Raw genomic sequence first — 13,700 nt, forward strand, 5'->3', positions numbered from 1 at the left:
GGAGCTGCTGGACTCAGGGACCTGAAGTGGCTTCTCCAAGTGGATTTCTTCCTTATTGCCATGGTGCCAACCCAGAGAGACAGCCCTGGGCTTCACCTCCTCTTGCATCTCCTTAATTTCTCTCAAATCAAAGAATCACAGACTGCTTTGGGTTGGAAGGGACCTGAAAGCTCATCCAGTCCCACCTAGTGAGACACCTCCCACAGCCCAGGGTGCTCCAAGCCCCATCCAACCTGGGCTGGGACACTGCCAGGGATGGGGCAGCCACAGCTTCTCTGGGAAACCTGGGACAGGGGCTCAGCACCCTCATAGTGAAGAATTTTTCCCTAAATGTCCAAACTCAAATCTCTCCTTTTTATTTTAAAGCCTTTCCCCTTCACCCCATCCCTCCAGGCCCTTGTCCCAAGTCCCTCCCCAGCTTTCCTGGAGCCCCTCCAGGCACTGGAAGGTGCTCTAAGGTCTCCCTGACCCCTCTCTTCTCCAGGCTGAACACCCCCAACTCTCTCAGCCTGAAGGGCTCCACAGAAGGGATGTTCCAGACTGAGGATGTGCTCAGGACTGGAGCTGTTTCCAGCTCTTGTGTAATGAAAAATACAAGTGCTGGGGGAAGATCTGGGACCTGTTAGAGGTATTTACACATCCAAGTGCCCTTGGTAAGGAGTCTCTTGCTCCTATGTGAGGATAAAGATGAGCTTGGAAAGCTGCTGGGTGTTTTCACATGCCCTTATTTCTGGAGGTTGGGTCTGGGTTGGGTGCAGGGGACAAGCCCCAGTGGGACCAGGCTGAGAGCAAGCTCCCTGGGGCTGGCCTGCAGTGGGAATTGTCTTTTTCCCTTTTTTCCAGAGCCATGATGTCTTCTTTGGACAACCAGCTGCCTGCCAGGAGCCCAAGTGGTCTGGGAAACCCATTTGCTGCTCTGCAGAGCCTCAAACAGCCCCGGAGCAGAGGGGGTGGCACTCATCACCCATTTGTCTCTGCAATAAAGAGCTGAGATTTCTGACCTCTGAGATGTTTTCAAGTTCATAAATTACCAGGGATGCTGAGGGGTCGGGTCAGGCTCACTGACCCCCAGCAGTTGGCAGGACCTTTAGCCTGGGTTTTTCTCTCTGGAAATGTTTTGCTGCCTCAGTTTCCCCATCCTCCTCCCCTCCTCCAGCTGGTCTGTGCCACCAGCCCTTGCCTGCTTCCCATTACCAGTGCCTGGCACCACTGATGCCCTGGGGAGGTGGGTGATGGAGCTCAGCTCCCTGCAGTGGGTGGGGAGAAGGGGATGGTGCTGGGGAGGGGGGAGCAGAAAATGGGTCTGGAGTGGGGTTGGCAGCTTCCCTGAGCCCAGGCTCTGGCTGTCCCCTGTCCCCATCCCTGTCCCCCTCCTCTCTGGGGTCCTGCATGTTTTGGAGTCCCTTGGCTCTGTCCCACTGCTGTCTCTTCCAGCAGCAGATGAAGGATGGGGACCCCCAAGGGATGTGCCCCAAGGGACATCCCAGAAATGCCAGGGAGCCCAGAGTTGCCATCAAAGTCCCCTCTCCCACCCACCATGAGCCTGTGGTGACCCTGGTGTCCCCAAGGGTGTGTGGTCACTGGTGGGTACCAGTGCTGGGGGGACATGCCATGCTGGGGGTGAGCATCAAAACCATCTCTGCACCACCTGGGACCCTGCCAAGGGACCACGGGGGCAGAGGGGACGTTGTCACCTCCCTGCCCGGGTCCCCATCCCTCACGAGGTAGGAGGAAGCAGAGATCTTTGGCCATTTTGACAGTTTACAAGAGTTTATTCAACTGGTTTCTGACTTTAGTCCTACTGAGTGGGTGCTGAACAGTTACAAGCTCCTTCAGGTTCAATTACAGGCAACCTAACCAAACAAACGAGTCAAGAGGAGGAAATTTTTTTTAAAAAAAGGAAAAAAGAAAAGCCCAAAACATCAAAAAAAAAAAAAAAAAAAAAAAAAGACTTGGAAAACCAATAAGAAAATCCACAACTTTTTCACTTGTCATTAAATATATTCATATATAATAACCATAATATATTAGTATGCATTGTAAAGAAACATCGCCCAAAGCAGGATGCAATGGTCAGAACTAAACAACATTTACAGTTCAAGATATTAACAGAAATAATAAAAAAATAATAAAAAAAACCACATTAAAAAAAAAAAAACCACAACAAAAGAACAAACAAAACCAAAAGCAAAACCCAGACGACCACAGGTTTTGTGAGGGGAGAGGAGGCAGCTGTGCAGGGAGAGGGCAGGGACACAGGGACAGGAAGGAGGGGGAAGGACTTCTCTCGGGTGCTGCTCTGGAGTGATGATTGTTTTGGCATTTCAGTTGCTCTCCAAAGCTGTGCTGAAGGTCCCCCAACCCCTTCCCTGGCCACCCCAAATCCCCCCAAGGGCCTTGTCCCTCTCCCTGGGGTGGTGGGTGGGTGCTTGGGCTCCTCTCTACTTGTAACCCCAAGAGAGCCACAGCCCTGGGCATGGGGTTTGGTGTTTTGGGGTCACATCTCATCCCACTGGGGATGAGATGGGGATGAGATCTTCCCCCAGGAGATGTGCTGGAGCTGGGATGGCTGCTGGGAAGGGTTCCATCCCCCAGGCTCTGTCCCAGTCATGCCAGCTGCTCCTGCAGGCTGAGGCTACTGGGAGGGCAGGAGGGGCACTGGAGGACCTTGGATGGAGCCAGGGGCTTCCAGGATTCTGCTCTGGTTGGAAAGCTCAAAACTCCAACAGGGATCAAGGGACGGGGTCCTGGTGGGATGGGGTCCTGGTGGGATGGGGTCCTGGTGGGATGGGGACTTCGCTTCTGGCTGCGGGAGGGCTCCGAGTGGTTTTGTGCAAAGTCCATTTCTTTCTGATTTCTCAGGTTGCCTGGAGGGTTCTGGCCAGGGACGAGGTGTCTGATGTTCCTTCTGCAGCTTCCTGAGCTGGTGGGACAAGGGAAGGGGCTCTGGGGGGTTTCAAGGCTGTACTGGTGAGGATGGGTTGCCAAGAGTGAGTGTTGGGTGACAGAAATGGTTGGTAGGGAGTCCCCAAGACCTCAGGTCCCCTGGCCTTGCCTTCATGCCCTGCTTTTGGGTTGGATCCAGTTGCTTTTAGGCCATTCAGAGATCTCCTGTGGTTCATGGACATCCCAGCTGACCAAGGACAAGCTGTCCCTGCCATCAGGTGATGCAGGAGAGACCCAAACCCCACTTCAAGGCTTTAAAACCTCCATTTGAGATCAGATTTTATCCTTCAAATCTTGGTGCCTTGGCTTCCCTTGGCTGCAAAACTCTTGGCTCTGAAGTGAAGAAAACCAGGGCTGCTCTGGGTAAGGGGAGAAAACGTGGGCTTGGGGCTGGGGTGTTGCTTGATGTCCAGGGTGGGATTTCTCTCCTAATAACCCAATGAATTCCCCAGGGGCTTTGCAGTTGCCAGGGGAGGTTCAGCAGAGCTCCCTCCCTCCCAGCAGCCCTGTGCTGGGGGGTGCTTCCCTGGGAGCCCCCCACTTGACACCTCTTGACATGGCTGCCTCTCTTGATGGTGGTTTATGTCATTATATAAATATTGTTGATTGCTATAAAACAAGGCAAAAACCACTGGAAAATGTCATTAAAAAAAAAAAAAAAAAAGAGAGAGAGATGTTTCCAAGTTTCCTAAAAGGAAAAATATCAGGGAGGTTTTGCTTTTCATAGTGACTGATGTTTGCTTCTCTTCCAGGTACCCAGCCTGCCCTCCCCCAGCTTTTCCTGCCTGTCTCCATGGGTTAGGTGAGCTCAGATGTCCCCCTTCCTCACGGGACAGGGTGACAGGGGAGCAGCCTGGCAAGGCCACACCATCTCTGGGGGACAAACAACCCCAGCAGAGCCAGTCCTGCCCATGCAGTGTCCCTGGGAAAGATGCTCCAGCCCTCAGGGTGAGATGGAGCTGAGGCCCCTGGGACCTTGCTTAGGGCATCACTGATCAGAGGTTGGGAATTTTAGGTTTTTTCCCCCAGAAGAAAGAGGAGAAGAATTTGGGGAGCCCCTGGGGGGTTTCTCATCCAGTCCCTGTCTGAGAGCCCTTCCCTTGGAGCAGGTCCTGTTGTCCATGGGGACCAAAGCACCACCTGAACCCCCTCCTGTGTCTCCCAAAGGGGGTTGGCCACCTTCCAGAGGGATGCCAGGGAGCTCCAGCTCCAGAGGGAGTGAGGGCAGAGCTGGTCTGGGTTCAAGAGATCTGGATCTGGGGGTGGAACCACCACTGAGCTGCCTTGGTGTCACCTTCAAGTGTTTTCCACCATCTGAGGGTCCATCAGTCTGCTGAGGGAGGGAGAGAGGAGCAGGCCCATGAAGGAGGTCTCAGGGATGGACACAGTGGAGGCTCAGGGACTGCAAGGAATGAGATCTTCCAGGGCACCTGCAGGACCTGGATGCCAAGTTTTTGTTGGGTTTTTTTGTTTTTGTTTTTGTTTTTTTTGCAAAGCCTGGGTGTTTCCTTGGGAATCTTGGTCATTAACTCCTCATCCATGAGTTGGTGGCTCAGAGGAGTCAGAGCATCCCATGGGCTCCTGGGTGCAGGGGGTCAGCACTCTTTGGGGTGTGGGGGGACAGAACAAGGATTTGCTCCCTAAGTGACACCCACGTGGAAGTCACCCACGAACGTGGTGTCCTCCTCACTAACCTGGGACCAGGGCAGTGCCACAGCTGGAGACCTTGGCTCTTCCTAGGTGACCATCACAGCCAGCCAAGACCAGAGAGGCTCCAGATAACCCATAAAGGTTGCTCCTGGCTCTGTCCTCAGTGTTGGGTCTCTGGTTGGTTTCCTCTTCCACCACTGTCTTGTTCAGCCTGAGCTGACAAAACGTGTTTTGGGGGCTGGGGGGTTGATTTCCAGTGGTGCTGTTGATGAGTTGTTGGCGTTGGGCGTTCCCATGCTTTGGCAGCAGCAGAGCTCAGCAGCTGGAGGGAAGTTTGGGGTCCCCAAGTTCTTCAGCCAGCAGAGCAGAAAGAAGCTGAGGAGAGGGGCACCAGGTCCCTCCTACCCTCACCCACCCTCCTTTGATGCCACAGCCTCACCAAAGTCAGAAGGGACCTCTGGAGATCATCCAACCCAACTCCCCCATGCTCCCAATTGGATTTCCTTGGCTTTCCTTGGGTTTTCTCCCAGAACATCTCCCAGGTGCCAACCCAGCAGCCCCACAGCCATCATTGCCGCCCCATCCCACCCCACACCCATCTACCCTCCGACCACCCCCTCAAAACCCTGCCCTCCCCAGCTCTACACAAGCAGCATGCACACAGTCTCTCCTGCACCCCTCAGTTGTCTTCTCCTCCTTTAGGCTTTCTTACACTTCCCCTTCTTCTCCCTCTGCTGGAACTTCCTCAGCCTCCGAGCCCAGGTGTCCCTCCACTGGATCACCAGGCTGGTTTTGTCCGCAATGATGCCGCTCTGGTCGGGAGAGTCCTCGTTGTTGCCCAGCAGCAAATACTTCTTCATGGGTTTGATTTTGGGGCACTTGCAGGCGACGTCCTTGGAGTGGATCCAGAGGGTCTGATCTCCACGCCGGATCCGGTTGCTGCCTTGTTTGTAGACGGAGATGATGTTGACGGTGAACTTCCACCAGTCGGCGTTTTTCTCAGCCTTCAGGATGTGGATCTGGACAGCTGGAGGGGGTGAGGGAGGGATGTGGGAAAAAACCCAACCCAACCAAAAAAAAAAAAAAAAAAGAAGAAAAAAAAAAAAAAAAAAGAAAAAAGAAAAGAGGAAAGAGAGAAAAAGATGTCAGGGGTTCGAGCCGGTGAGGAGAAAATGAATTTGAAGTCTCACCTAAGGGGTTGTGCTGAAAAGGGATTTTTGTCTCCTGAGCCCAGGCTCGGGGAGAGTGACCAAGAGCAATGGTCACACAAAAGCTGCCTCTGTCCCCAGGCCATCAGCTGGTGGCAGAGGGACTCAGCAAAGGCACAAAGAGCACCATAGGTTTGGGAGATGCTCTCCAGCCACGTGGAGAGCATGGGAATGGCTACCCGAGGATTAAGGAGCTGGAGGATGCCCAGGAGAGGTCAGGAGAAGCTTCACCCTGGGAACCACAGGACTCCAGGATCCCTGGGATGGGTGTAGAGAAACATTGTCAACCAGGTGCCTTGAGTTGCCAAAGAGTGGGTGTGAGTCCACCTGTGCCTGGTTAGGACAGGCCCCTATTGGGCATGAGCAAGACCAGGGGGCCAATAAAGGTGGGACACACACCCACAGAGCAAACCTCAGCTCACTCTGGTGCAAGGCATGGAGAGGCCAGCAGCTCGTCGAGCCTCTGGAGCAAGAAAGGCTCCTCCTGCTACACTTCTACCCTGGAAGCGCTGTGTGGTGGCTGGAGTCCTGGAAGAGACCAGCAGCTCGTCGAGCTTCAGGAGCAAGAATGGCTCCTCCTGCTACAGATGGGCATGGAGCTCTCTGCCTCCCATCATCTCCCAGGATGTGGTTGGGAAGCAAGCAGAGGGGAAGCACTTCCCCAGGGCTGTTGGTGCTCCTGTGACCTCTTAAAGGGCTCAAAAAAACCCCAAACATCCCAAACAATGAGGTGGCCACGTTTTCTCCCACACAGCCAGAGAGCAGCACGTGCTCCAGGTTCTGCATGGGGCATTTTTCCAGCCTCTTTTCCCTGCATTCATCCCTGGCTGGGCCACTCAGCACATCTGCACCACAGCCCCAGCTTTCCAGAGAAGCTGAGCCCCAATCTGGAACAAACCACTAAACTCTGGGATGGGCCCTTATCTCCAAGCATTTGGCATCTGGAGGGAGGGAAGAGCCCAGTGAGGGTCCCTGCCCAGGGCCAGGACAAGGACACAGCTCCCCAGGAGCCCAGCCTTGGAGCAGGAGACTCCTCTGTGAAACCTGTGGGAGGATTTGGGAACGGGGAAGGGCTGAGGAGATGTTCCTGAGTGTGGCTGTGGCACTCCTGGTAAAGAGCACAAGTCCCAGGAGCAGGGACAGAGGGACAAACCCTGGTGGCAATGGCAGCCACGGCCAGGAGGGCAGGTGAGGGCCAGCAGCTCAGTGCAATCCAACAAAAAAGTGCTTTTTTTGGCCAAATTTTTGAGTTTTTCTCTTTTTTTCCCCTCTATGCCCCATGAGTTCCAGCCCCCTCCCCATCTCAGCCATCTGGCCAGGTCCTGGTGGGTCGAAGCTCAACTGCAGAAATTATCAGAAGAAACCTCAAATAAACCCCAAGTAAATCCAGGCAAAACTCCCCTGTTTGCCTGGAAACATCAGAGTTTCCCCCCCCAAGTTAGCATCTCCCTCTCTAAAAAACCCCAACCAGCAAACCTGTGTTGAGCAATGGGAGGGAGCAGAGCTCTGCAGCCCAGCCAGGCTTTTAACACGTTGCAAAAACTATGTGGATATAGTTGGTTTTTTACATTTTTTTTCAGAGCATGTCATGGACACCAGATGCTTTGATTTAAAAAAAAAAAAAAAAGAAACCAAAAAACCCCATCCCTGAGCTCTGACCGTGTATTTCCCAGTCTGGTGTGAAGGTACCAAAATGGGCAGATTAGCCAATTTTTATTTTCTTGGAAGCAAATCTTTCCAAAAAAACTTAAACCTTTGACCTGCCTGGGTCCACACTGACAAAATGGAGAAAATGAATGAAAAGGAACCGGGGAGAGGTGGTTACAGGAAACTCTGCTCTAAAATACACAGTCTGGAGTTGGGTTTTTTTTTGGGTTTTTTTTTTTGATGTCAAGGCCCCCGTCTCTGATTTTTTTTTTTTCCCTTTTTATTAATGAAGTGGAAGGAGTGAAAGCTTCAGGGAAGGCTCTGCTGGCAGCTGCCTCCCTGACAAGGAGCTGTGTGCCCAGCATTTCGGGTCCAGGACGTGTGGTTTCCCTGGGGCTCAGAGCCCGGGTTTGGTGATGCCTTCCCAGGAGGTTTTTTTTTGGGGGGGGGGACAGGAGGAATTTTTGGGAGCAACTAAACTGGGTGAATCCCTGGGGATTGAGGAGCTCAGAGAAGGTTTCTGGGGTTTTATGGGTTTAGGGCTGACTCAGCTGCACCTTCCACCTCCCCCCAAACCTGGCTTTGGAGCTGGATGTTGTCCTCCTCCTGCCTTTTCCTAGGGAAAAGCCTGGCTTGGCCTGGGCCATGGGGCACTGCACCCCTGTGGTGATGCTGAGTGGTGCTGGGGACCATCCCTGCCACTGCACCCCAGGAAAAAAGTGATGAGGAGCTGCAGCAGGGGATGGTGGTTACTCAAGCAAGGGGCAGAGATGCTGCTGCCCTGGCTCTGGTCCCCAGGGAGTGGGTTGGGTGGTGACCCAGGGGGGGAGAACAAATCCAGTGAGCTTTGGCTGCAGAGCATGGGGTGGTGACACTGGTCAGGGAAGGCTGGGCTGTTCTGTGCCCCCTGACCCCCCAGCTGGGTGCTGGGAACAGGAGGAGTGGGATTCAGGGGGTGATTGGAAGATGCTCATCCCTGGTGAGTGCTGCTGAACCCCAAATCCTGCCCAGATGGTGCCTTACCAGCCCCTCCAGCCCAAGTGATGCACACAGACATCTCCCCACGTTATATTTCTTCCCATGAAAAAGGTTTCTGAGTGGTCCTTGGGCTGTTGGAGGGGACAGGGGGTCCCTGGTCCCTTCCTGCATCCCCTGCCACAGGGTGCTGGGCAGTTCCACCCTGGTGCTCAGCTCTGGGGCCCATGATGAAGGCAGAGCTGAAGGCTTGGTGTTGGAAAGCAGAGGGGATGGTGATGGGATGTCCATAAAACCAAAACCCAACCCCAGGGACCAACAGGTTTGAGGGCAGCTGCATAAAGGCTGAAATAAGTGCAGCACCTCGAGCATTCAGGGACCAAGAGTCAGGAGCCCCAAACCCACAAGAGAGCCATGAAAAGAGTGAGGCTGCAAAAAAAATATGGGGTTTTGTTTGTTTGTTTGTTTCTTAATTTACTTTTAGGGTTCCTGGTAACTCTCCTGACTTCAAGCTTTCCCTCCTTGTACCTGACCCAGGTCTGGGCTCCATGGATGGACAAACCTACCCATAAAATCCCAGAATGTCAGCTTGGAAGGGACCTCCAGGATCCCCTGCTCCAACCCTTCTCATGTTATTGTTGATGTGAGGTGTCCCAGCACCCCTCGAGCTGAGACTCCAAACTTTCCAGAGTGGGGGAATCCACCCCTTCCCCTGGGAGACCATTCCAAGGTCTGACTGTCCCCATGGGGAAAAAACTCTCCTGGTGTTCAACCAGAACCTCCCCAGGAGCCACCTGTGCCCATTGCCCCTCATCTTCTCCATGGGATTCCTTGGAAAATCCCATGTGCTGACCTGAGGCCAGGACCTGGAGCTTCCAGCCATGGGCAGTGTTGTTGCTGCAGATCCCTTGGGATCTCTGGGGGGGACAGGGGGAGCAGAGCAGTTTGTTGGGAGAGACAAGAGGGGTTTTGGGGCCAGAAGGACAGAACTGGGGGACTGAGCTGGGACTTTCCCTGGCCCCAAGTCCCTTCTCACTGCACAAAGCAGAACCCAAATGGGTTTTACTCCAAGCAGCACCAAACAGTGACCCTGACACCACCTGGGGCTGGGAAAAGGTTGAGCTCTTTGCTGGAGCAAAGGGTTAACATGGGATTATTTTTTTCCCACCTTTTATTTTTTTTTCCCCTAATTTCTTTGGCGGGGCCTCTGCCTGCCTCCGACTGCCAGTTTCCTACCAGGTTAATATTGAAGATTTATGGCCCCTAATCCTGGCTGAGCTGGCTGAGCCCTGGGACCCCCCCTGCCCCCAGGGCTCCCAGTCAGGATTGCTCAGTGGTCCCTGGCCAGGAAGGGGCTTTCTCCAATTGCCAGGGCAGGGGCTGAGATCTGGGGCTGATTCTCCCCCTCCTCCTCGTTTGTTTTTTTTTTTTTTTGTGGACTCAGGGATATTTCCCCCCTCCCTCCCTCTCTCTCTTTTCAAGCTGCCTTTTGAAAACACATTTTGCTTTTTTCCACCGGGCCCTGCCAAGCTCCTCTCGACAAAGGGGGTGACTAACTGAGGGCTCTGTGAAGGGAAGACTTTTTTTTTTTTTTTTAATTTATTTTTTTTCCAAGAAAAGGGCAAAACGAGCAGATGATCTCACCTTTCAACTGAGGATCCTGCTCCTCTCCCGCATCCCTTCCCTGATGCTGCACCAGGGGAGAGCAGGGGGGGGGTGGCAATGCCAGGGACCAGGATGCTGGGACTCAGCCTGCACAGGATTGGGCCCGCTCGGGGGCAGGGGGGGGGTCTGGGGTGGGGGGAAATTTGGGATTCAGGAGTCTCGGGTTTCCTTTGGTGCTGGGATGAGCCCGGGCACACAAGCAGGGGGAAAAAACCCCAAAGATGGGGCTGAAAAGCAAGGGGATGAGGGATGTCCCCACATCACCCAGCCCAGCATCATCTCTGCTGAAAAGAATTCTCCTTTTCATCTCCATCCTCAGCAGGACTCCCCCCCTTCTTCCCTGGGCTAATTTTAACTGAAACCCCCCTGAATTTCTGGGACCCAAACGACCCCCGTGCTCCAGGCAGCCAAAATAACTCCAGAAAAAGCTTTTTTCGCTCCTGTTCTTGCTTGTTGCCCATCCAAACTTCCCCCCTCCATCCTCAGACGTCCCAGCCTGCCCTCTGGGTGCCCTGGTTCACTCCAAATATTTGCACCCAAACTCAGCCCGAGGGAAAGAGCCCAATTTAAAAATTTATTAAAAAAAAAAAAAATAAAAAAAAAAATCAAAACCCGATTCACAAACCCAATAAAAACAAACAGATAAGAAAAATAAATAAAGGAAAATATCCCTTTTGAATGGCTGAATGAAACAGGGAGCTAAAAAGCCCCATTGAGGAGCGGGGCAGATGATAGCTTCCCGATTGAGCCCTGGGGAGAGGGAACTCAGCTCAAGCTAATTAAGGCCTTTTAGGACATTCAGCCCAGCGATGTCGGCAGAACAGGGAGGAAAAGAGCCTCCTAATTGGCTTCCTGCTGGGGTGTCAGTCCCGAAGTCTTTATTATCCTTCCCTGGTCCTTTTCAACCCTTTCTTCTCCCCCCCCCTCCCTCCCTCCCGGCCCTGCCGAAAGCCTGGGTTGGGGCATCGCTGCTTTGCTCTTGGAAAAACAAGTTTTCCCTGGTTCTGGGGCTGGGTGGGGACCCCCTGGGAGCAGGAGGGTTTGGGTGGCAGCACCCCGGTGCTGGGCCAGCCTGGACCCAAACCCTCCCCACCAAGCAGAGGGCTCATTCCTGCTGCTGCAGAAGTGATGCTGCTTGCTAAAAGAGTAAAGAAAAGCTCTTTCCAGCATCCCCATTCATGGATCCAGGGAATCTCCCATCCCAGAGAGCTCCTGAGCTGCCCTCAGGCTCTGGTGAAGCCCACGTTACAGCCTCCAACAAAACCAAGGGTGGGTTCTGCCCTGAGCCCCCTCCAAACATCTCCCTGATGAGACTGGAGAAGCTGCGAGGCAACCTCATGCTGGGACCAGTGCTCCAGAATAGTCCTTGAGCTGCCACCACTGAAACATCCCAGAAATCACCCCAAGAGCCACAGCTCTGACAGCTCTGTCAGGATGGGAAATGCTCCGAGGAGGCTGCACGAGTCCCTTGTTCCCCTCTGCCATCCTCCCAGCCTCAGTTTGGAGGACAACAGGGCCAGGTTTCCTCCCAGGCAGCTGCTTTCTCCACTTTCCAGAGGGGGAATGTGCCAGCCTGGGCATAGGAGGTGGTAGAGGAGCCAGGTGGGAAAAGGCAGGGATGCAGGAAAAGTGTTTGTGCCATCTTAGCCATCAGAGAATCCACCCATGAGAAACCTGCGTGGTGCTCAGCTCCTCTCCTGTCTTTAATAACCCCCTGTCCTTTTCCCACACACAAGAGAATGTATCCTCACTTGCAATTAATACAGAGAAAATGCCTATTCTCTAAAAAAAAAAGAAAATTAGGAAAAAAATCAGAAAATTCTCTAAGGGAAAAGACATTTTTTGGACCTTTCCAACATCTGATGAATGCCTGGGAGCTCCTTGGAGCACGGCCAGGGCTCAGCACAGCTTCACAGGATGGAACCACAAGCAGAGCCCCAGCCTCAGCAGCTCCTTGCTTTTCTGCCACGGGAGTAATGGGAGAATAAATGGCAAAACAAACAGAACATTTCCCTCCGAGCTCTCTGCCTTCCCCTGGGCTCACGGGGAGGTGCCAGAGCACAGAGCCAGCTCGGAGCATCCTTGGCCAACCCCAGTGGGAAGAGCCTTGTCCAGGGCTGGGCTGTTAAATGGGAATTTGTTCTGCTCACTCAGACATTTCCCAGTCCTGCTGAGCTGCTGCTCTGAGGGTAGGAGGCAGGGAAGGTGTCTCCACCCCTGGATGCTCTGATGGGACAGGTTGTGTTGGTTGTGGGGTGGTTTTTTTCCCCTTTCCTTGGTCATTTGATGAAATAAATAGATACACAAGCAGAGCCAGACATCTCTAGCCATGCAGATGCACATACAGACATATATTAGGTATATATATAATATATATATATATAATGTATTCCTCTGCTGTGGCACACACCAGGGGAGCTTTACCCCTGCAGATCCTAAACCCTGTTCCCCAGCACCTCATCACTTGCCCCTCCCAGCCCTGGGGTGAACCCAAAGGCTCTCACCTGCCCCTGCCTTCAGACACTTTGCCCTCCAGCCCCCTCAGCACAATCTAGGGAGGAGTGAGCTGATTTCCAGTCCTTACAGGTGTTTCAGAGCATTTCTAGTCACCTCCGTTTAACCAGCTCTGCCTCAGTTTCCCAGGACAGCCCCAGTCCCAGTGCTTGGCTCATCCCAGCAGTGCTGGCAAAGGAGAGGGATCCCCCAGACAGAAAGGACCAAAGTGGAGCCATCCTTCCCCATTCCTCCCCATTTCTCTTCTTCTCCATCCCTTCACATCCCTCTCCATCCCTCTCCATCCCTTCCCATCCTTCTCTGACCTTCCCTATCCTTCCCTATGCCTCCTTATCCCTCCCCATCCCTCTCCATCCCTCCCAGTTCCCCCCACCTGCTCGGTGCTGGTGGGCAATGGGTGGAGAGGGACTGCTGAGCTCCAGGGAGGGCTTTGAGGGGTGACCCTGGGGTGACCCCATCAGGAATGGACCCACATAAAAAATCTGGTGTATGGGAGGGCACCCAGCTCCTCAGGTGCCACCAAGGACTGGGACCCAGCAGCCTCCCAGCACCCACACCCCAACCTGCCTGGGGGTTAAAAGGGTGAAGCATCCCTAAAAGGAGGAACTGCAGCCAAGCAGGGGTTTTAAAAGCTCCCACAGGTAAGAGAAGCAGCAGGACATGGTGCCAGCCTAACCCAGGAGGTACCTGGGCATCAGGACACCACTGGACCTTGGCTTGAGGGCTGCCTCAGCATCTCCTATTTTCCAGGTGACACATTGCATCCCTGCTCCCCTGAGAATCCCCCCGGGAGGGTCCTCTCCAAAAGCAGCAAAATCCATCCCCCGAACTGCAACCCTTCCCCCAGCATGGGGCAGCTGCCCCCAAGCAGAGCTGGGCTGCTTGGCCCCAAGCACAGCCCCTGGGCTGGGTGGGTCTAGGGGGGCACCCTGGCAGGGAGATATTTCACCCCTGCATCCCAGCAGGGAGATGTTCCAGCCCTGCATCCCAGCAGGGAGATGTTCCAGCCCTGCATCCCATCAGGGAGATGTTCCAGCCCTACATCCCAGTAGGGAGATGTTTCATCCCTACATCCCAGCAGGGAGATGTTCCAGC

General features: G+C 53.7%; 1 protein-coding gene across 1 annotated transcript in view; it reads right to left on the reverse strand.

Moving 5' to 3' along the window:
• Positions 1-5,263: 5,263 nt before the first annotated feature.
• The window catches only part of NTN1 (netrin 1), a 93,087-nt gene continuing 84,650 nt past the window's right edge, over positions 5,264-13,700 (reverse strand). Inside the window, exon 6 of the mRNA XM_030461873.1 lies at positions 5,264-5,623. Coding sequence (XP_030317733.1) covers positions 5,295-5,623 — 329 coding nt within the window. The 3' untranslated portion in view covers positions 5,264-5,294. The remainder of the gene's footprint in view (positions 5,624-13,700) is intronic.

Source organism: Calypte anna, chromosome 18 (assembly GCF_003957555.1).
Source record: "Calypte anna isolate BGI_N300 chromosome 18, bCalAnn1_v1.p, whole genome shotgun sequence".
NCBI lineage: Eukaryota > Metazoa > Chordata > Aves > Apodiformes > Trochilidae > Calypte > Calypte anna.